The sequence below is a fragment of the Rhea americana genome, unplaced genomic scaffold (genome assembly GCF_003343005.1).
Source record: "Rhea americana isolate MKP2758 unplaced genomic scaffold, rheAme1 scaffold_194, whole genome shotgun sequence".
In the NCBI taxonomy this organism is placed as follows: domain Eukaryota; kingdom Metazoa; phylum Chordata; class Aves; order Rheiformes; family Rheidae; genus Rhea; species Rhea americana.
Window position 1 is genome coordinate 617,135 of NW_028186083.1, and position 23,636 is coordinate 640,770.

At 40.3% G+C, this 23,636-nt stretch overlaps 1 protein-coding gene across 7 annotated transcripts in view; it reads left to right on the forward strand.

The window, feature by feature from the left end:
* Nucleotides 1-23,636, forward strand: part of ACACA (acetyl-CoA carboxylase alpha) — a 152,326-nt gene that overhangs the window by 73,577 nt on the left and 55,113 nt on the right. For all 7 annotated transcript variants that reach the window (XM_085302905.1, XM_085302912.1, XM_085302907.1 and 4 more), the window contains 8 exons: nucleotides 1,574-1,630; nucleotides 1,939-1,983; nucleotides 5,141-5,182; nucleotides 5,793-6,008; nucleotides 6,492-6,647; nucleotides 8,877-9,080; nucleotides 11,469-11,624; nucleotides 12,441-12,587. In XM_085302905.1, the coding sequence (XP_085159031.1) occupies nucleotides 1,574-1,630; nucleotides 1,939-1,983; nucleotides 5,141-5,182; nucleotides 5,793-6,008; nucleotides 6,492-6,647; nucleotides 8,877-9,080; nucleotides 11,469-11,624; nucleotides 12,441-12,587 (1,023 nt within the window). The remainder of the gene's footprint in view (nucleotides 1-1,573; nucleotides 1,631-1,938; nucleotides 1,984-5,140; nucleotides 5,183-5,792; nucleotides 6,009-6,491; nucleotides 6,648-8,876; nucleotides 9,081-11,468; nucleotides 11,625-12,440; nucleotides 12,588-23,636) is intronic.

Below are 23,636 nucleotides of genomic sequence, written 5' to 3' on the forward strand. Positions count from 1 at the left end.
TAGCCCTCAGACACTGAAACCCTGCAGCATCCATAGTGCCTGCAATGATTAAGGAAGGGTTGAGAAAGGAGTTTGTAACTTTGTTTCCCAGTTTGGGAGGTGGCAATGCTTTCTGCACAGATGAGACGTGTCGCAAGGGGACTGGTATCCACTCCGCTTCAGCAGCTTCCTGTCTCTTTAAGCAAAGAATATAATCAAATATAAAATTAAAACTAGTTCTGCTTTTCATCTGCTTGATCATGCTCCAGGCGTTTTATGGGAAGGAAAAAAAGGAAAGAAATAGAAAAAAAATTCCAAAACACATTAAACTATCAGATAGGTTGATCCAAATTGTCCAAATAATCTTCTTGTCCCAGCATGTTGTGTGTGGTGTTTTTAATAGAAATTAGGATCATATACTTGTAAATGACTTGTGGAGGAGATTGAGGCAGTCAGTGTAAATGGAGTTTCTCCAGGTGCTGATGGCTAATCGCTCTGTAATAGCTGTGGACTTGCTGTGAGACCCACATTATTACGATGTAATCAGAATCCTGTTGCTATGCTGTTATTGTCTGCCACTTGTGGAATTTTAAAAGCAATAACAATTTTTGCTTTTTATATCGTGGCATTATTAAAGTTATTTTCTTCCTCTTGCTATGAATATAGTCACTGATGCTTATTTTCAAAGGGCTTAACCTTCGTAAAACATTTCAGTCCAAGCCGAAAGGAGTGGTTTTGTTCCCAGTCTTAGCTACAGTTCTTGTTTCTAGTCCATTTTCTCTCTCTCTCTCTCTCTCTCTCTCTCTCTCTCTCTCTCTCTCTCTCTCTCCCTCTCTCTCTCTCTCTCTGTGTCTGTGTCTGTGTGTGTGTGTGTCTGTCTGTCTTTCAAATTGGAAAAAAGGAGGAGAGAGGATAAAAGTTTTAGAAACAGGAGCAAAGTTACCATATTTTAATACTTTTCAGAAAAGCAAAGGCATGGTAAATATTCATGGCAGCACTCATTTCTAATGTGACTTTATTGAATTTGATTTTGTTTTTTAGCAACCAGAATGAACACTCTGATCRGTTCAAAAGATAAAATAAAACCTGTCACTTCTGCAGTATTGACACATCTGTCCTTTGTTTTTCAGTTGTCTGTGCGCTGTTTGCGCCTAGACCAAGTATGTGCTCCCTACTTCCGTGTGTCCGTTCCTTTAAAAGGATCGTGTGCCATGYGCGTGCCATGCCTGCCTTGCCCTCCTTTCGGAAAGTAGTCTTTGCAGTAACGAAAACAAYAAAAAGAGACCAGCTTACTGGGGCAGGTGAACAAGAATATATCCTGCAAGACTTTTGAATAACTCTTCTGCTTTACTTATTAGCATGGCTCAACTGGAATACTGTGTCCTTGTGATTTGATTACTTTTCTCTTYAGATTTAATGTATTTGTTCATGTGTGCTACTAGACAAACATCAGATGAGAAATATTAGCTATGAGTAGACTGAAACGGACCTTGCAGGAAGATCTTTTCCAGATCATAGAGGACTTGCAACTGCTTTTGATATGTTCCTTTTCTGTTAATCCCAATATCTTGGTTCCATCCTTTCATTTTTACAGAAATCGGTCCTGATTGAACATGGGATTCGGAGGCTGACTTTTCTTGTAGCACAAAAGGTATTTTGATATCTCTCATATTGCTTAGAACTGTTTGGTTTCTAGATAAAAATAGCACTGACATTTGTTGTGTTTTTTTTCCAAGTTAAATACTGTATTAACTATATTTAGTTCTCTTCRCTGCTTTTATTCTCTAAAATTTGAGGTTGTTTTAATGGATTTGCATAAGAAAATTAATTTACAATTGTCAACAATCTTGACAGCTCTTGTTTTCTTGAATTAATTCATTTTTGATTTTCATCCTAATTGCTAGCTTTTTTCTGCTTTTTTTTTCTCTCCTCTCCGTGTTCGTGTGTTTCCTTTGTAAGGACTTCAGGAAACAGGTCAACTATGAGGTCGATCAGAGATTTCATGTAAGTAAAAAGGTTCTAGAACTGTGACGTTGTTGCCCCCAGGCCAGGAGGCATGTAAGTGACTCTTGGGCTTCTCATAACTAAGCTTGATTAACATTTGATTTTAAGTGAGGTTTTTAATCCCAACATTGGTATCAGGATCAAGTGAAGTATTCAAACAAACATCTAACTTTAAATTCAGGAGTGGGTTTTTAAATTCAATAGTGGGGCAGGTCCTGTGCTAAAGAGTCCCTAGTTACCAGACTGACTTCATGACTCTGATGTAGTGATAAAATCTTGATTGTTTCTGTGTTGTTTTTGTATTCTAAAATGTAATTGTACAATTACATTTACATTTCTTGCATGGTGTAGTGGTTTCTTTAGGCCTTCTTACTGATTTTAGAATAACTCAAAGGAGTAATTGAAAAGATCTGCTAGATCTCAAATAATGATTTAGGGATGCAGAAAACATTTGGAGCTCTTACTGCTAAGAATTACTCCTTTCCCTACTGAGGGCTAGTTTGGCACTGCTTTCAAGAAGACAGTGGAAGGCATAAACCTGATTTTTATTCATTGTCTATCTACTTCACAACTCTGGAAGCTTTTAAGAATTGTGAAAGTGCAAAAAATTAGCCCTGTGTTCAAGAAATAAGTTTGGGCAAGTTCTACTAAAGAAAAATTACTTTATAAATCAGCAAAAATGTGGATAGCACCTCTTGGGAATCACTGGCCATGGTAGGGCAGAGAGAGCGTCTGCCCTTATGGAGTGATTCTTGGGCAGTGTCATACGCCAGTCTGAAAATTCACAACTGTTGCTACTATGAGACATTAATGCAATGTGAATTATGCACTTTTGAGTCGTATTGTACTCTTCAAAAATAGYCTATTTTACAATTTATTAATGGATATTAATTTAATAATAAAGGCCAAGAAGTTCCCAGCTGGGTTTCTGGATAGGGAAACTGAAGAGAGCACAGAATAGCTCTCATTGACCAAATGCACAGAAGAAAACAGTAGATCTGTTCCGTCCTTTTGAATTTGTCAGTCACTGGTTCTGAATGAGCCCTACACGCTGTCCCCCATGCTCACGTGGAGCTACCCAGTCAGATGCCTGTCTCTGCTGTCCTTGCACAAGCTGTTAGGAGCTGGAGCTCTGTGGATCCCTGTTGCAGACGTGGGGATACATGCTCCAGAGGCAGCCTCCGTATCTGACCGAATGCTACTTGAGGGCTGCGAGCCGAGCAGTGTAGAACTCGATCTCTGGATGAGAGGCCTTCGCTAGAGACCCCAGTCCCCTGGGTGCTGTTAGGGAGGATGTAACCCCGTGCTGTGGCGTGAGTAAGGTGGTAGATCATGGAGGTTTGGAGTTACTGTAAGCCTTCAGAATAGTCTTCTGTGCTTGCAAGGTTGGTCAGTCTAGTTCTCCTGAACGTGCTGTTACCCCCAAAATCAGGCTTGYGTTTGCCCTGAGCTGCCGTTTCCTGCCATCTGTTGTTAAGATCTTGCTGTTTCTAAGCCAGAGGATGCACCGTGGTTTGTCATTGGTTTGGAAAGTTTGTAGAATACCTCTGGGATCTTCTGTGAGTGTCAGTCTTTATTACTATCTCCTATTCTATTCAGTTTATTACTGGACCCACTATTAACTTAGCCAGGGCCTGGGCTTGGGTTTGTTTTTGTTTTAATTACAGTCTATATAATTAGTTCCCAGCATGYTGAGGTAATAGAGAGTTGCTCCAGCAAGCTTCCAATTTCCTCATCTCATTAGGTTTTTAACGTGATTATTAGTATAATAATCAACTATGATGATTTCTGTTGTAGCTTTTCACATTCTGCGATTTGCAGGGTGTCTTGATTGGCTAATTTAGGCARATTATTTTGATTGTCTTGATGATGGTTGGTTGATTAGAACACAGCAGGGGTATAATTCTTCTGCCTAGGAAATGGAGCACTCTTTTGGTTTTTGGTACCAAAGTACTGAGAATTTTTGTATGTGTGCACATCTAATTATTATATGTGCCCACAACACTAGTCAAATGCCTCAAAAGCAATTACATTAGTGATAGAATGATCATGGATGGTGTTAGAAACTGGCAGCGTGCAGAGGAGGACAGGTAGGAGGGATTTGGAAGAAAAGTGAGGAAACATGGAAGTCTCTTCTGTGTGTTATTTTCTTAGCGTACTACTGATACTTACAGGGTCATCTAAATTTCACCGTCACGTGGATTTTCAGTGACGGGGTTTCCTGTACCAGTGGCTAGTCTGGAAGATATATTCCAGTCAAACACAGGTTACTTCGTTTGACAGAGTCTTCAGGTGAAATTCTGGGGGTTGTTCTCTATAGGAGATAGCGAAGGYGATCCATTAGTTAGTTCTGCCCTTAAAAGTTGTATTGCTTAGTGGAGCTTTGTACTTCGTCATCATGCAGTGGTGTTGCAGTGGATCAAGCTAGGGCAGSCTGTTTTTCATTGATACTGAAAATACGACTCTCACTCAGAAATTCAGTGACGCCGGGTCAAATATCTCCTTTCTTTTCCTAATAAAGTGATTCTGGCTGATTGACTGTGCTCTCTGATGTCACCTTTAGCATAAATGGCCACTGTTCTCATGTTGGTGCAAAGCTTTCGCAAAAGTTCCTCCACCCAGTAAGCATAGTAAATATATTTTGTAAATTTTTGTAGAGTACTATTTCATAGACAAGGATGAAGTTTCCTGTTAGAACTCATTATTTTCCTTGTGAAGAGAGTATTTCTAGCAGTAATRATATGAAGAGAGCTATAGAGCATCATTTTGTGTATCTCACCTTACATAGCAGAGCATTAATCTCACTGTAAGACTCCTGAACATTTCCCCAATAATCATAATAGAACTAGAAGAGGTTTCCCACTGCCGTGTCTGGACAGTTCAATTTTACTGTCTGTTGGTAGTGGAAAATAATAATCAAAAGCCAATCAAGTGGCAGTTACTGTGTTAACAGGGAAGGCAGGTTTAAGCTACCCCTGCTGCCTTGTTGAGGGTAACTTGATGTTCCATTGCTCTTTGTAATATTGTGAAAGTAGCTTGTAACAACTTTTATCCTCTCGCTGCAGTGCCACTCCAGATCTGGCCTGTGAGCGCTCTTGGGGTAGATCAAGTGGCTTACTTCTAGAGGACTAACATAATTGTTTTTATTTTCAAACAGAGGGAATTTCCAAAATTTTTCACGTTCCGTGCCAGGGATAAGGTAAATAGTATATTATTAAGATTTTTCTCTAAATATTGGCTTTATCCTTTTTTTGCATAGTTGTTCCGTGTCAATCTAAGAGGGAGGAAGCTACATAAATGCTGCACAGCACAGAATTTTCTCCTTGTCTAGGTCTGTTCACCACACACTCAGTTGATGCCAATTGGAATTATGAGTCTTTGATAGATTTGGATTAAAAAATATGCAAGTACAAGCCTAACTTGAAGCTTCTGTTCTTGTAGATTTTAGCCACAGTAAAGCATGGAGAGGTTGGAACCTGAGTTTGATATCAAACTTTCTGGGCTCTTGTGAAAAAGAGGATATTTTGAGGGAGTGAGCTTAGGAAYTTGTAATCTGTGTTCTACTCTCAATATTTCAAAAATTTCAAGACARATCTTAGTACTAATGATGCTGGTGCATCAGATTTCAGACAAACAAACAAAAACCCCCAAAACTTGGGTGAACTGATCTGCATTTTTAGCATTTTAGTTATATATGAAATTTCATAATGACTATTGTCTAGTTCTCCCCATCATCTGTGTTCCAGCTTCTTTAACTCATCCTCTTCTTTTTCACTCTTTTCTCCTTGTGCTGTGCTGGATGTTTCCAGTTTGAGGAAGATCGGATCTACCGTCATCTGGAGCCGGCTCTGGCTTTTCAGCTAGAATTGAACCGGATGCGAAACTTTGATCTCACTGCCATTCCATGTGCCAATCAYAAAATGCATCTCTACCTGGGAGCAGCTAAAGTTGAAGTAGGAACAGAAGTGACAGACTACAGGTTCTTCGTGAGGGCAATTATAAGGCATTCAGACCTGGTTACCAAGGTGAGTTCTGTCATCCATGCAAGCTCTGTTCCCAGGGTAGCATATGAAATGCTGCAAGTCATTCTACATATATTAAAAACTACAGATGCTTGTCCTCTCTTTGCTATGTTGCCTTTATAGAAGTCTATTTCAAAGACCTTATTTTCYTATGCTTTCAGGGAGATTTTTCTGTAGCCAAAGTAGATAGTCGGGAATCCTTGTTTTCTGAGTCATTGTTTCTCTGTGTTGCTCATGCACTACTGCAGTAATGGTTTGCACTGTCCAGGTTCAGATATATGCTGACATAAATGAGGACACAAGTCAGCCAGGTGTGTGAATCCAGGCAGTAGGAGTTTCAATAGGTCTGCAGTAGGGTCGCGCATCAAGCTGAAACTAATGTAACCTATTTTCTTAATCAAGTCCTCCTGCAGCTTTTCAAGCACTGTATTCTTGAGTTGTGTTTTTTGAGTAGAAAGTAAATTGTTTGTTGACAATCTCTGGCAGGAAGCCTCCTTTGAGTATCTGCAAAATGAGGGAGAGCGATTGCTTTTGGAAGCCATGGATGAATTGGAGGTGGCTTTTAATAACACCAACGTGCGCACTGACTGCAATCACATCTTCTTAAACTTTGTGCCTACTGTCATCATGGACCCATCTAAGGTATGCTCTGTTCCCCGGCTCCAAGCTGTTTGTTATTCTGGGGCTTTACTTAMCAGAATGGAGTTGTTGTCTGTTTATTTTCTTATGCTATTTAAACGCAGCTCTTGACTGTGTGCACTTTAATACCATTTGGTGAATGGCATGCAGTTTCAACTAGCCATTTTATGGCAGAAAGTGCAGGCAATCAGTGACCAGTATGAGAAGGGATAACATGATAGTCAAGTTAGTTATTCTAATTACTGGATATTTTTTTTTTAGTAGAGAATTAGGCAAGTACTGAGAGATTCATTATTGTCTGTTCAGTGACTTCYTGAGGGATTTAGGTTTCTCATTGTCAGTGTAAGTCATATGCAATATGCTTTTGTCTCTAGAAAGCTCTAGTAGGGAATGTTATTACCAGAAAAAAACAGAATAATGCTATGGGTTAACCTATAATCTGTTAAGGAGGAGAAAAAAAATTTCCCCCTTTTTAGATGGGATGGCTAAAATTAGATACTTGAATATAAAAAATGAACTATAGATTACAAATAAATTCTGAATCATGAAAACACATTTTTAACTTTCTAGAATTTAATTTACATCAGTCACATTTACTCCAGTGTTTAAGTGATTGAAGTTAAGCTTAAAATATTTGGACATCATATTTTTCTGCTGAAAATGTAAAGAAAGTGCAGTCACATAACTAGTGGAAGTCTAACTAAAGGTTACAGTGCCCAATAAACTGCTAAACCAATTTCTCTTCAAAACCAGAAAGAATAGTTTTTATTTTAGCTAAGTAAGGTAAACAGTTAGCTTGTTTTACATTAGGCACCCGTTTGGGAGTTGAAGAAGCAAGAAAGCTTTATTTCTTCTTCCAATCTATGAGTAAGTACTAAGCGTAAGATCTCAGAACTRCTGTGGCTCGTATTTTTATTGGAATTGCACTGTCCTGCAAGCAATACGCTTCACTTCCTCTGTTTAGACTAATGGACACTTTATCAAAGTCTGTTTTTATTTGAAACTAAATTTATTCTTCCAGCATATTTAAGGTAGATATTTTTAATAAGGACATAGCTTAAAATGTTAGGGTTTTTTGTTACAGAAGTCCGGATATTATCCAGACACAATGTGAGACAAATTGTGAACTTAAAAAGAATTTGAAAAATCAACTAGTAAAACATAAATGCCTCATTTTTCGTTTTGTGATGTAAAAGCACAAAGAGATCAGCGTTGTAAATAAACGAACAGTAAGCTTTGTAGATGCTTAAATGAAAGTTTTTGGACATAAAGCATGTTTCTGGTTAGCAGAGGAATGACAAAGTCCAAAATAAACTCTAAAGGCAGTATTTTCTTGGAAATCAATATTCGTTCATGGTTACGGAAAGATGAGAGCTGATCTTTATGAAAACAGCTGAAAGTTTTTAAACAGATGAATTGATTATCAAAAGAAGTGTCTCCTGCTTGCTGACTTTTAAAGTCATGATTAAAAAATGGTAGTTTAGATCACTTAAAAAAATCCCTTCTCAGTCTATCCAAAACGTTTAGATCCCACCATATCCAAGCTGGGATATGCAGCCATTGGAAATTAAGCTGCCTTCAAATGCATACCATGACTTTTCGCTAAACAGCTGTGGAGAAGATAATTTTTTTGTTTGAAAGAATGTTAAAAACAGCCTACAAATTGCCTTCTTTTAATATGCGCTATTTGCCAACAGTAGTATATTATAAGTTTAATAGAATGGTAGCGGACCAAGCTCCAAGTGGTAATTGCTTTGTTGATTTAAAGCATTGTAGTGTATGTGCAGTGAAACATGATTATTATAAGTGCTACATAACTGTTTGTCAAGGATTTCACTTTCCTACGTTTTGTAATTCTTAGCTGTGAGCTATACTTGCAGGAAGAAAAGTGTATGAAGGGGGGGAAGCAGCGAGCATGCTGTGCTTGGCTGGGATGAGACGGGCCGTGAGGTAGAGACATGAATCCGGTACTGTCCGCTTACCTTGGCAGTCCCCTGATTTTGAGTCAGTTGGTGCCTTTTTCCAAACTTGTCAGGGTTGGCCACAGTCAGATAGTGCCGCTGGGCACGCGCTGCCACTTGGCAYTTTGCTCCCTCTCCATCCCTGTGGTTTGCCTTGTACAGTGGGGTGGACCTGTGGGCAGCACCGTGCGGCGGTGGGATGGAGGAGAGACCCCGTGGTGAACGTGCCCAGGCCAGAAGGGTGAGGGCATTTCTTTTCACATATTTTAAGATTGAAGAATCTGTGCGAAGCATGGTGATGCGCTACGGGAGTCGCCTGTGGAAACTCCGTGTCCTCCAAGCTGAACTGAAAATCAACATCCGTTTGACGCCAACTGGAAAAGCGATTCCCATTCGTCTCTTCTTGACCAATGAATCTGGCTATTATTTGGACATTAGTCTGTACAAAGAAGTGACAGACTCAAGAACAGGACAGGTATGGCTCTATGCAAAATTTTTAGTGAGGCACTTTATACTTGCTTAAGCTTTTCTGTGATTTGCCATGTTTTCAGATAATATAAAATTGCTATTCAATTTCACCATATAAAGAGGAACAAATTGTTGTAAAAATATCTAGTGGGCACATAGGTATGCAAAACATGTAAACGATTTTTTAAAAAGCGTGTGTCTTCAAATTGTTTTGCGTATACCTTGAGTTACTTGTACAGCATCTGTTTTCTTCTACAGTGGRGTACTCTAAAAGCTAGTAGAAAATAATTGCTGTTGATGCATATTCTCTAGGTCATAATAGAATTATATATGTCCCTGAATAGATAAAGAAAATCTGTGAACTCTTCCTTTAAATTCTAGAGGTATAGGGCATTACTTGCATAGGATGCTATAAAAATTCTAAAGTGCTTTTAGGTCATTTTTGTTAAATACAGTAGACTCTTTTGTAACAGTTGTGGCTGTTCTGGTATTTGTGCTTTTCTTGGCATAGGTGTGTTGTGGTTAATTCAAATACCTACACATGCTAAAATACATAGGCCCTCGGATGAATGAAATATATTTAAATATAGAAATGTTTACATCTCTGTAATAATCTCTCTGCCATGGAGTAGTAGCAACAGAATAAATCACTCGGGCAGTGTAAATGTCAAATACAAAGTGCTGAGTCACCCTTTCTCCCCTCTTCTYATTTAAATTTTCCCAGCAAGCTGCCTGACTGTACAGTCCGTCCAGACTTGAGATCCTGGAACAGATAATGTCTGTATGTTTTACTTCATTTCTGCCTTTGAGTGGAGATGAGAAAAGAAAAGGACATTTTAATAATCTTCAGTGGCTGAGCTTAACACTTGAGCTTTGTTAGTCACTTGTGAAGGTCACTTTTCCTCTTAAATTCTCTCTGGTGGTGGTGACATATCCATGTCAGACCTAGACTATACTCTCTTTTTTTAAAGCTGGGAGAGTGTGCTTTTATGTTTACAGCTTTTAAGAATTTTACTATTTTTTTTCAGCATATTAAATGAACTCTTAAAAATTCTACAAGTTTGGAATTTTTTAAGTTAATTCCTACAGTAATTTTAAGCTTTGTCTTAAAACTAACACCTTCAAGTTTTGCAAGAAATTGCAGATTTCTCCTTTGTGACAGTTTTCTAGGACAGATTCATATCTGAGTATACTTCCTGTGTTTTCAGAGGACTATTTTGAACCTAGGGACCTCTTTCAAAGAGTTCAAGCATTACTGGTGTACCAGCTGCTAGGTACTTTCATGATTTTTGAAGAATGGAAACATAAATTGATCATAAGAGAATAACCCTGCTCTCTTGTTTCACGGTTTCTGCAAAAATGAGTGGGTCCACTGTCTTTGTTGTGGACATCTCTCGTTCTGATAGAGCTGATCAGAAGCTTTCTGTAGATTTAAAGAGATTTGGGCCCTGAGTGTAGCAAGAGTCCCTAACAAAGGCATAGTCATAAATGCTTGTTATCGTGGATAAGTATTTCTCCCATTGAAGAAGCTATTTCACAAAGCAACCTTTGTGAAGCCTGAAGAGAGCACAAACTATTATTTTGAATGTTGAAAACTAAAATAGGCATTATTTATTGAATTTTCTCTCTAATGGAATTCTTCAATTAAATCACCTTCAATTAAAAAAGAGCTGTAGAGCATTAGATGTGATGACTGTTCTGATAAACAGTCTGATCAAGTTGCTTCTGTCATACATGTTCCTATTAAGCAGCATATGCTCAGTGTTGTCCCAGTTAAGCAGTACTCATTGCATTTCTTTCTTAGCTGAAATGGATTTCCTTCAGAGTCCTGGTCGAGTGGAATATATAGTGCCATGAAGCATGGCAGCTGATAATTCATGTTGCTACTCTGGGAAAATCTTTTAAACTTATAATATCAAAACTTCAAGCCAAATGACATATGCAAGTCTTGACCTAGCTTCCATGATCAGTCAGTAGAGATACAGATACAGTGCTGTTCAACTACATAAATAATAGAGTTCTCCTCTCTGCGCCCAGCTATCACAATCAATCGGCATAGATACAGTGTCAGGGGAAATACTGGTGAATGTGAAGTCATCTAAGTCACAGACTTTTCTCTATGGAGATATGGCTCTGTTAGCTTTGCTTTCTGCTGTGATATGGTAATAAGTCAATGATACTTGAATCTCTGCAGTAATGGTCCAGCACTGTCTCCAAAGGGTAGTAATGCATGATGAAGTACGGTGTTTTAGAATATGTAAGAATTACCATATTTGGAGAGAACTAAACCAAACCTGATCAATCTAGAGCATCCTAATTTTTGGTAAAAAAATAAATGAGATAGGACCATTGAATCAGTGGATTAAAATGTAATTGGTTGTATTTTCTACTGTAGATTATGTTCCAAGCATATGGGGATAAACAGGGACCACTTCATGGGATGCTGATCAACACCCCCTATGTGACCAAAGATCTACTTCAGTCCAAGAGATTCCAGGCACAGTCTTTAGGGACATCATATGTCTATGACATTCCCGAGATGTTTCGGCAGGTAAGTGTTCTTTTTCAAGTTCTCCTAGGTTGTTCTAAAAATCTGTACCAGAAAAGCACTTCTATCAGTTGCCATCCTTGCTCATCAGGGAACTGTGTGGGCTAAGTGACTAAGTTGGTTTCCCAGGGTCTAGGCAGCTATGGACTGAGTCTACTTTGAAAAAAGGTAGGACTCCTAATATGCCACTGCTGTAGCTCCACTAATAAACAGAAGTTGAAACATAAAGCATCCTGTCTGTCTTCCTTCTCCCACCCTGTTATCTAACCTTCCCAGAGGGTTAGACAATGCAAGGGTGATGGTACCTAGGATAAGATTCCACTACAACTTCTTTGTGCTCCTGACCTGTTTAAATGGAGGGATAAAAGTCCTAATCCTTAAATAGAGGCAGTGCTTTAATGAATGGCTTTGAGTTTCACTGTATGCTAAGTTGGAGAGTAGCACACTGCCAAAGTGTATACAGCATTCCCCACTAGTGACTGATTTATTAGAAACTAAGAATCTCCTAATGCTTTCAGGAGAAACCTGTATCACCACATCATTAAGTGTGTTACTCAGAGTTGCAGCATTGATTCTGTATCTCATTTACTGGATTCTATCCAGAATCACGTCATTTGAATAATGCTACTTTAGGTGAAATTGTGTTTCATGGCTTAAATCTCAATATAAGTGGTATCCACTGAATATTATCAGCCAAATTGTTGGGGGAAGGAGGGAGTGCAGAGCAAGTGTTCAGTCTTGAATTTTAAGTCACAATGAGTTGAATAAAAATATTTGCAGATGATATTCTTAACAAGAGTTTACCTTTTCATCCTCTAGTCTTTGATTAAGCTCTGGGATTCTATGAATGAACACACATTTCTGCCCACGCCGCCTCTGCCATCAGACATACTAACGTACACTGAACTGGTCTTGGATGATCAGGGCCAGCTGGTGCACATGAATAGGCTGCCAGGAGGAAATGAGGCAAGTTGCACTTCCTTTTTGCACTACTTTTCTTTTCCATGCTCTACAGTACATTGTGTCTTGGACTAGCTTCGACAATTGTAATGAAAATTTACCAAGCCAGCCACAAAATCTATTCATTCAGTCTTTCATAGATGAAATCTCTCTCTTGAAAATGAGATTTTTGTTTCATTAAAAATTAATACCTTCCATACAATGGGTATTTTAACCTCCATAGTAAATGATGATTCCATTTCAAACCTGTTCCTGTGCTATTTTTTCCTTCGTAATTAAAAAGTGCTCATTCAGCTATTCCAGGTAGCTGGGGTTTATATTTGAACAAAATGTTTTACAAGAACAAATAGAAATGTTTTCATTTGCTTAAAAAAAAAAAAAAGAAAACCAGTTTTATGCTTTGCATTTAAATGTTCACCGTGCGATGCCGTGTTTGTGTAGCGTGCTGGCAATGTGTGTGCAACATCCCCCCCTAGTGAACGATTTACAGGAGACTAACAAGCTGGTAGCAGTGTTGGGGTAATGGAGTTCCTCCTCGCCYGTGCAGGAGGAGGCTGTGCTGCTGTGGTGGGCCTGTGCTGGTGGGTCATTCCATTAGCAAGCCAAAGATTGCAGTGTTGAAATGACTAGAGAATAAAGCTAATGAGTAGAAGGAGTGTTCATTTTTTTGTCCAAGCTAGATATTTTTCCCTCAGTTATTTAAATTTGAACAGTTCTAAGCGGTGGTGTAATTTATTTTTTTTCTTGGCATCATTAAACTATCAGACACTTTTACTAGATATATAACCTAAGATTGGCAAAAGCTCGCTTCTAATTTCAAAAGCATTAAATATAGTGATGCGAAGAAACAGGGGTTTCCATCACTATTTATTGCACCTCTCTTGTCAGGAGAAGGTTTTGAATGTGTTTCCCCTCTCCCCCCCCCAAATTGAACCTAATTGGTAAATGATGACTGAGGGAGCAGTGCTTTCCTCTCTTCTGCTGGGCCTATAGCAGAAATATTTTAACTAGTATAATTAAACCTGAAATGAGCTACTGCATTCTTTGTGAGAGCTGAGGCTGCAGCGCTGTGGAAGCTTATGCCATCATCTTTCTCTCTTTCTCTGCTCTCATTCAGCGTTTCAGTGGATGGTGGCTAGGGAAATAGCAAAGTCCCTCAGGGACGTAGCTGTGTTCTTGGTGAAATTACAAGCACAGAGCTGCCTGGGCATGAACATGTAGTGTTTACTCTGCCAGTATGAATACAAATAGTCTTATTATAAGAGATTCTGTACCCAAAGAGCACCAAAAAAATTAGGAATTTATTTTAACCCTTGGTAGACTTAGCTGCGCTTGGTCTGAAAACCAGTTACATGAGTGTTGTTGTGTGCATAGTGTTGTTATTTAGTACACCAGTTCAGGACCCAACTCTGTGGGTGTTGCACTGTGGGGCTGAGTCACTGGAAAGTAAGGCAGACAGTTTTTAAAAAAATGTTATTCTTCCCCACGCTTTGCCATCTGTTTGTTGAAGATGACGTCTCATGGAGGTTTATGGCAAATTCTGAGCTGCTTCCGGATGACTTACCAAAAATGAAGCGAGGGTGCCGGCCATGGAGGCGAAATTCCAGCAAGGGCTCACTGCCTCAGGTGAAGCCTAGATTGTGGGCAAGAAGCCAAGGAAGGAGCTCTACATGTTCCCAGAGAGCTATTTGGCTAAAAACTAGTATCGCTAAAGCATCAGTCAAGCCTGTTCACAGCTGGATGAGTTACTGTAGGACCATGTGCAGCTGGAATGAGGTCTGAGGCTGTAGTATTGAATTTTGTTACCGATAGCCCCTGCGCACAATAGGGCTCATTGACTTGTGGTAACAGCTGGTCTGAGGAAGAGGCTCCAGAAGGAGCTGAAGGACAGGTGACATTCAAGAAGTGACGAGCTGTCTAACAGATGCATTCYGCCATGCTGTGTGGACTTTATCGGGATGAGCTGACTTCAGGCTTTTATAGTTTAATTCCTTTTAGCTGAGGAAACAAATTTGTCACAAACCTGCACTCAAGTTTCTCTTACCAATGAAGGTGGCTGAGGGGGTAGAGGGGGAAGGGACAGGATGCTAGGTGAATTCAGAGCATAAGCATTTTCTTTGTTAAGGCTGTAAATGGATTCATTTTGCTTTTCTTCAGAATCAGTCTGCTTAGCATCTGGACAGAAAAATATAGTATCTTATCCACTGGGAAGCAAAGATCCTTGCAGTAATCCATCTATGTGGCAGGAGCTGGTAGTATTGCATAGGAAGAGGGGACATGCCGCATGGAGTAGGACAAAAATTAGTTCTACGCTGCTTCCATACGATACAATGGTGAACCATTCTCAAAATACGGCACATGTGTTTTGTTGGCTCTCTGGACTTGTCTGAATTTGTCCTCAAATAGCTGTGTTTGACTTTAAAATAACAGAAGGCTGTATATACTGAAAATCATGTTAAGGAGAGATGATGGGTCTTAAAGGATTGAGTACTGATAGGAAGTCCAGGTCCCCAGCTTTGCAGCTATTTGCTTGGTAACTTCAGTCACAGTTTTCACTGCCTCAATTTGTTTATATCCTAATAAGGTAAGACGACTTTGGAGTGTTGTGAGGATAATTTAGACAAATGTGTTTTAAGAGTCTTTGAATATATAGTTGCTAAATTAGTGTCAGATATTACATTGCATGATGTCTCTCCAGTTTGGGTTATTAATGCTTGATGATCAGTGCTAATGGAGTCTGTGTTTGAGTTTCACAGATGTGAGATGTTCCCACTGACAGATGGGAGTGCTTGTTAGAGACTTTCCAAGTAAACGTGGCCTTTTCTTTTTTACTAACCTCCCCACCTACCCAAGCTGTTGATTTTCTGAATCCAAAATCTTTTGAGGGACKCTGCATGCATTTTTGCTAAAGAGGAAATTTTGTTCAGAACTTGTAACTATAGTAAATATAGCCATCATTTAGTGCATTTAGGTTCCTATTACTGTTTCACTTTACACCAGAGACCCAAACACAGCTCTTCCCCCATTACAAGCAAATGCCCTCACAGTCACAGCACCAGCTCTTCTGAGGGAGAACTTGTCTTTCCTGTTGGAGCTGTGCTACAAAATATGAACAGTTAAATTTTCTCTATGTGAAAAAGGGCCAAGACAGTCTTCCTTTTAAAGCATTCAGCTCAGCTCAGTGCCCTAATTGTTTTAACTACTTTGTGAAATTGAGAAACCAGCATAAAAACCAGTCAGCTTGTGGTCAGCATGTTCCCTCAGCTGTCAACAGCTGAGGTTCAAACCCTTGTTCTAATATTGGGCAGAACAAGAGCTTCGAGCTGGGGCTCTGCTGTTCTCACAGAGTTCACAAGCAGGGTCCTGGGCTACCCTGGCACATGCTATTTGTGTTTTCAGGAAAACATATGAAAGGTTTTAGATTTGCTCATGTGCAGGATGGGAGGTCTCAAGAACTTTCACAATACAAGAGATATTTCTCCACTTAGCTTGTGACCACTTCTTGAAACCCACCACCTCATTTGGCAGTAATTATATCTCTGCTAGTAGTCTCAATAAAGAAGCCAAGGACTTAATGAACCATGAGAATATAACTTGCTATTTATTCCTGGACAGTGCTTGCTCCTTCTGAGCAGAGGATCCTGAGTCTTGTCATAGCCGTGCAAAGACTTGCACCACTACTGGTTGTTCAGCATGCACTTGCGTAGCACAGGAGACATCTCTAATGTGGGGCCTTTCCCCAGTCTCTTGTCCACTACAATGTGCAGCTAGAGTTCTTCTGAAACACATTTGCTATTTCTTTGGACTGTAAACAAAATCCTGGATGCTGCCTGGAGCTTTCTGTTAGAGAGTTTCTGTTCCAATCCCTTAGTTAAGCTCCTGAACTGAGTCCTGGTCTCTAGCTGCTCTTTTTTGTGTGTGTCCTCTGTTACTAGTCTAGGTACTCTAACTCCTCCCTCGCATGTGAGACTCTTCTARTAAGCTCTGTCTGCTACTGTAGGATTTTAGTAGGCCAGCACTCTCAACAGCACTGAATTTATAGCAATAGAGAGTTAAGAACATTTTGTAAACAATTTTTAGAACCAGTAGCTATAAGGGAGCTGAAGAAAACAGTATTTTATCAGAAAAATCACGAGTCAGCAGGTCCATTCTAATGATCCTGAGTGCATTACCAGTAAAGACTCTAGGACAAGAACGACGTAATTTAATGTACAATTGCGAGCATATCAAGAACAATGTGCCATAAGGGGTTAGCTTAGCCTGTATCCGATCTGACTCTTAAGATAAGCACAGGCCATTGAAATGTATAGAGATTGCGTAGGAAAAAAACACTTGCAGAAGGTTACGAACAACTGCGTTCTACTCTTCAATGGCATTAGGAAGAACATTTAAAGTTCCTACTATAGCCTGGATGTTGATTTAGATTATACCATAAGACTTCTAACATACCTGCTAATTACGAGTGTCGTTTTTTTGGGTTTTTGTTTAATCAAGCCTTTGTTTTTAGTAGCAGTCTTCTGTGTTTCTGCAAAGCTCTTCTCCTTTGGGCAGGTAGGGTGGTGGTCTGTATGTGGGACTTGCTGCCTTGATGTGGGGAGGGACGAATTTTAAAGGATGCAGCACTTCATCTCACTTGAAGAACATGAGAGCCTCAGGAGCACCTGGGAAGGTTCTGCTCTGCAGTGGCTCTCCTGGAGCCTCCTGCTGCAGTGGCTCAACGCCAGCATGCCAGAGGCTGACCTTTAAGCCTCTGATGTTACTCTGTAGTTATTTGGCTGTGTTCAAATAGGGAAACCTCTGAAGGGTGTCAGAAATTGTGTGAATGCAAACAGGTATGCAGGGCTAGAGTTCAAAAATATATGGCAACTCACAGGATTTAAAAATGTGTTGCTTGCAGTAGCTCTGAGACCTGATCTGCAGTGAGGAGACATCCTCTTCAAATACCCATTGAAGATGGCTTTGTTCAGAAGACTAGCCAAAATTGTAGTATAAAGAAGGTAATTTCCTCAGCCTGTTGGCAAGCTCCTCATATTACTTGTCATCCTTGAACTGGGCATTCTGATGTTTTCTTCTATAGCACTTTATTTTGACTAAAGTTTGCCATGGTCCTTTAGCACTAGGGTGGCACTGTTCACTGATGAGACCCACCTAATCTTCAAGGACAAGGAGAAAGTGAGTGTAAGGAGTGCCTGCAGCGACACCCCACATTACCTTTCATCTCAATCTCATGTAGTGCCCATGTAAAATGTGCAATTTTCCATATTGGCACTAGATGTCACAGTTTTTCCTCCTCGGTAGCATGAGATTCAGAAGTAATCCATAATAGGACCTATTAGGGTGCCTGCCAATGCTTCTGCTTTCTCGGGAATGTGAGAAGATTTGGCCAGGTGAAATTCAGGACAGTGGTGGGCAAGGGGCGACTCAGACGCTGTTTCATTAGCTCCCTGGGTTGCCTGGGGCTGGAAGGTGCAGCTAATGAATTTTATACAAGCRAAGCTTAATAGCTGAGCTGCAGGTTCTGCTTTGTCACCCCATGTTCCCACATTTTATGACAGGCACAGGGTATTAAAACATCAGATAGACAGATGGGAAAGAACTTAAGAAAAGGAAGAGGATGTATGTTTGCAAAGTCTGGGAATTAACGTGAAGCTGAATGGAAAACATCCATGCGTCTCCTCCTCCCGCCACTATTTTTCCTAGAGATTGCTGAAAAAAACTGTTGTTCTCTTTGTATTTCCCAGTCCTTCTTGATGAGTTTTGGGAGCAATCCTGACCTGAAGACTCTTGTGGCAGTAGGAATGGGTTTAAATAACAGGGAAGCTGGGCAACTATTTGTGCTGCACAGCAAGTGGTGTCTCCTCATCTGAAATACTTGTGGTGCAATTTCAGAAGGTGATCCTCCTTCGGCAGAATAATTTTAGCCTCTGTTGACGAGATCCTCAGATGTCACAGTGAGAGGTGGGGGCAGGGATCAGAATAGAGCACTTTTTTTTTAAGCCTGGAGAGTAGTAATTTTAGCAAAAGATGGACTATCTTTTGACAAGTGGAATATAATATAAAGTAAAAGACTGTCCCCTAGCATCACTGGAAGCTTTTTTTTTTTTTTTTTTAAAAAACAGTTACGTGCCTAGAGTATTTGATGTGACTTTAGGGTAGTGGGTGTGTAGGGGAGGGTGGGAGTGATTGATGCGGGGGTTCTTCACACCCCGAGTTGGGATGTGGGCGCATGTCACCAGGGTTTGGAGCTTCTGCGTAGCTCAGCTGTAGTTGCACAGTTGAGCAGGGGGTTCCCTGACCTGCCTGGGATTAACCCATCCTACTSTGTGGGTTGATATTCGTGCCGGTCGGTTCCTTCAGTCTATCCGTTTCTCACAGTGCAGTAGACACTGTATCTCCAATAGTCTGGTTTTAAAAGTAGTACGTATATGTTATGGCAATACCAGAAGCGGAAGCTTTGAAGAGGTGTTCCGAACAAAGCAGCATGTTACGAGCCTCTAAWACGTATCTGTGAGCTAGAATTTATCGTAACTGCTGAATAGGTGAATTGTTGGAAGATTATAAGAAAATCTATATAAMAGATTTTTCCAGTATTTTGGATAAAGTGTTTATGTGGTTTTATATAATTCAGTATGACTGAGGAATTTCATAATGCTTTCAAACTATTACAGAATTTTAATTCTGTTACCTTTCCTGTAATCCCAGCTTTTATCAAATTTTTACATTTAAATCACATCTATAAGAGGCATTTATGATATTTCTTAATTATATTCTTGGGTATTAAATAACCCCACACATCACAGGTGAAACTTAAAAGGAAGCTGAAAGCAGTGACTGCCTGAACATGTCTAATTCAAAGCGCAACTGGAGCCCTAAATTTCTTGAAGGGTTTTGAAATCCTCAGATGCGCATTACTAGATCATGGATCTATGTGATGGTGCAAAGGGTTTTATTCTGTTTTTTTGACGTATRTGTTTGAACACAGGTATGTTGATGTAGGCAGGAATGTTCTTGCCTGCAACAAGAAATCCCTAATAAAGATTATCCATGGCTGTCTGTAATCTATCCTTATCAGTCTGTAACTTCACCACATGCAGACTATTCCAGCTGAAGTTTTCAAGCTTTACACCTTGCCTAGGGAGGATTTTGTTTTGTTTTGTTTTGTTTGGAAAGCTTCATCAGAAATGCTTTTTTTGTTGGTGAAAAATGAGCAGTGTTCACAACTCAAATTTGATACACATTTGCTCCAAGTTCAGCAAGATGCCTTTAGCTGTCCCCAGGAGGAACTGTTCAAGCTTCTCACCTTGTAACATAGGCAAATGTGCAGTAAAAACTAATTTTACACCATCTAAGCATTTTTGGTTTTTTGGGGTGGGGAGTGGTGAGCTTTTTTTGCTGCCATGTGTATATGCCTGATTTCACTGAACATTGGGCAGCCCTTTGCTGCTCGGCGTCCTGGCTCGCCCTCAGGGCGTGCTCTAGTGTCGTGGAAGCAACCGGGACAGGTCCAAGTCCCACACGTTCTGTTGACCAGCAACCATTCAGTCCGTGTAGCTCACAACCCTTTCTCCTGGGTGAACCTCTGTCACTTCTCCTTGAACTGCTTCTTCCTGTGTCCCGTGCGCTTGGCCACGATGCTCTTCAGAAGGATCGCGCCAGACGTGCTAGGCTGTGTTGCCTGTGACCACTGCTTTGATCACTAAATGACACCTTTCTCAAAACCAAGAAAAGATTGCAGGAATCTTGGATTTTGGCGTTCTACTGCTGTTAAGCCAGTAAGTCCTATATGCCTGTAGCAAAGCATGTGCATCATGCCCTTTTTGTAGGAGTTGGACCATGTGGAAGTTTTTGTTTKTTTGTTTGTTTTTAAAAAGGCCCAGCCTGCTTTTGGTCGCAGTGTAATTCYAGGGCGGCGTTCTTTTGGATCTCAAGTTCTGGGTGTCAGATTCAAATCATGAAATACAAAGATTGTTTTGGCTGCACCAAGTAAAATTTCTGAGGGCATGTTTGGTGCCTCTGTGCACCATATCTATCCACTCCTGAGCATCAGAGAGTGATTTAGCATTTGTAGAGTCAAGGGACACCAGTTTAGCTGTCCCTTAGAATTCGACAGAGGTCCTACAAGGGAGTCAAGAAGCATGCATTCCTGTGATTTAAAGATGTAAGAATGTAAATGCACGATGGGGGAAAAATGTGGTTTCATTAATGTTCAGCTTTGGCATTTCCAGTGTGCGTATGCTAGACAGTACAGCTGTTGCTTTTCTCTTTTCATTATATTATTTACTTTAAAAATATGTATGCTATATACATGCAATAGAGTGGTAACAGGATAAGTTTTTTGTCAGAGTTCTTAAAACAAATGTATGTTATTGAAACCTTTCTTAAGCTCAGTTGTTCTACTCTGTAAAGTACCTAGACTCAAACATCATCCTGTTCAGAAAGAAACAGAATAAAATAACACAACTGGCATGGCTCAAACACARGTGCTACAAATAAAACTATTTGACTTTACATCTGATTTTATTTCCACTACCATCTTCTAGGAATTTGGAACCTCCCGGAGCACCTGCCCCAGTCTGCATTGCCTCCCTCCGTGCGAGGCGGCCAGGCGAGCGCGGAGGCGGCTTCCTTCCCCTTCCCTGGGTGTCTGTTCTCAACAGCCCTGGCTGCTGCTAGCAGTCAATTTGTAGCTGCATCACTCTGTGTATTACTGTTCGCATCGATAGTGCAATTAATGTTGAAGTCAATTTTGGTGTTAATTTTAGGCCGTGATTAGTGTTGACACTGTGTCAAACTAACGGCATTTATGAGTGCCATGAAAACGAACATTAGTTAATATCATGTTTTTACTATCTGTTAATGGTTACATTAAGCCAAAGATCTAGTGGGAGAAGGTGTGTATAAAATTATATATATAAAACTTGTGTGTAATATATGTGTGTCATGCTATTCGGCATTGCTGGTGTTATTCAGGGAGCAAATGACATCTGAGCACTGAATCCTAATCACAGTTTGGAACATCAGAAATAATGATCACTTCTGATCGGAGGTTGTGAATAATTCATCTGCTTTGATTTTCACGTTCTGTCCAGTGATACTTTCTTTTCAAACCAAATGTGTTCTTACAGGAGAATAATGGTCCCACTTCTTATGGAAATACTATGGCACAAATCATTTTGCCAACATAAAAACAGTTAAATAAGACTGTTCTGGCTTTTATTTTTTCCTCCCCATCTTCTTCGTTCCTGGAGCTGCTGGGAATAGAGCYGTGGCAAGAGAAGCACTTCCAGACTGTGCCAGCTCTTAAAAGGAGCCTGTTTGAAACCACTGCAGCTTACCATCGCCCATTATTGTTCCGACAGTGCTCTTAGGTGATTAGCTCAGCCTGTCTAATTAACCTGTGAATGCTCCATTTTTTGGCATGCCACAGTTAACTTAATCTCATCACTTTTTTTTTTTTTTCTGAACTAGAAAGCTATCCTCCACTACCCATAAATTTAAACAGACTACATTGTTCATGGGGAAAAAAGCCTTAGCTGTGCCCTGTGATTTTTATTACAGGGTAAATGGCACAAAATATAGTATGTATTGGGGATGCAAAAAGGCACACAAATTACTGAAGTGGTTCACTTTGCTTGCTTTCTTTTTTTAAAGAGCATATGATTRTACCGCATTATTTTCAAGAGTTTATGTAGTTACTGTGCCTTGGCTAAATAGTCTTTCCTATTCTACTARCCAGCAGCAGTAAAGGGGATTTTGTTTGTGTGGAGGATACACAATGGCAGATTAGGAAGCTATTTGAGGACTTCTACTATGATTTGGATTTTCTCAGTAGGAATTGTTTTGAGTATGGATGTTTTTGCACTAATGTCAAAAATCAAGTTGATGAAATTGAGAAAAATTTCTTATATCCTCMGTGAGATAGTGAGACTGATATGGGAAACCAGCCTAGCTCTGTCACTGGTGCAGGTGCTAATTCCTGCGCCTCCTGAGTAAGCTGAGARTGCCAGCACTTTACTTACAGTGTGTTGTGATCGTTGTGTAGGCTTCCCGCAATGCCCGGGCATGTGCCTGCCTTGCACTTCCCTGCAGCCACGAGGCAGGATTCCGTGAACACACAGCCTGAGTGTTTCTCTGGTAGCTCACGTAGCTTGTGTTCCTCCTCCGGTGCTTCCTGGCACAACCCTGGCCAATGGCRTAAGAGTCGCTGTTGGGGGGCGGCTACTTCAATACGCCCCTGTGAATTAGTGTTAATTCTGTCCGGCGTTGGACGAAGTTTGTGGTGCAGTCTTAAAGAGAATAGTGCTCGTCTTCCCGTTGTATTTTTATCAAGGAATAAAGTTGTTCCCTGAGGCTGGTACCAGCTTTGGCAAGAGCCCGCTTGCAGGTTTTAGTAATGGCAGAGAAAAATAAGCCTGCCAAATAGATAGAGAACTGAGCTGCAGGAAGCGATGGGGTACTGATGAGCATCCCCTATTTCTTAGAGGCTGATCTCGTAGCCTTGAACTTTGGGTGTGCAGACTCTTTCCATCTACTGTTTCTAATTACAAATTTGCCCACCATTGAGAGTCTAAGGCAGAGACGCTTGATATCCAGCCTTTGACATCTCTCTTCCTCTAACAGTGAGGTCAGAAGTAGAAAGCTTACCTTTCTTGTTGTTCTTCCCGTGCTTTTTTTGCTTTCTTTTTCTCCTGTGAAAGTCCAGTAACAGAAAAGCAGAAGTCCCAAGGTGCCCTCTGGCTGTATGGATTTACTTGGGATCAACGAAGCTGCTCTTTCAGGCTCTGGACAGGTTATCTATGTGACCCCTGGTGTCTTCACTAAGGAGCCTTTCGTTTGTGCCCGGTCACCAGCTGCATCCACTTGTACAGCATTAAAACTTACCCTTTCATTTTGCAATGGTTCTGGTATTTTAATGAAGCAACTTAGTCATCTTGTGGGATTTATACTTCTCTCTTTGAAACTGCTGCAGGATCTCTCGCTTCCAAACACTACCATCCTAAGATGTAACTGTATAACTGCAAATATTCAAAAGCAAACAATAAATTAATCCCTTAC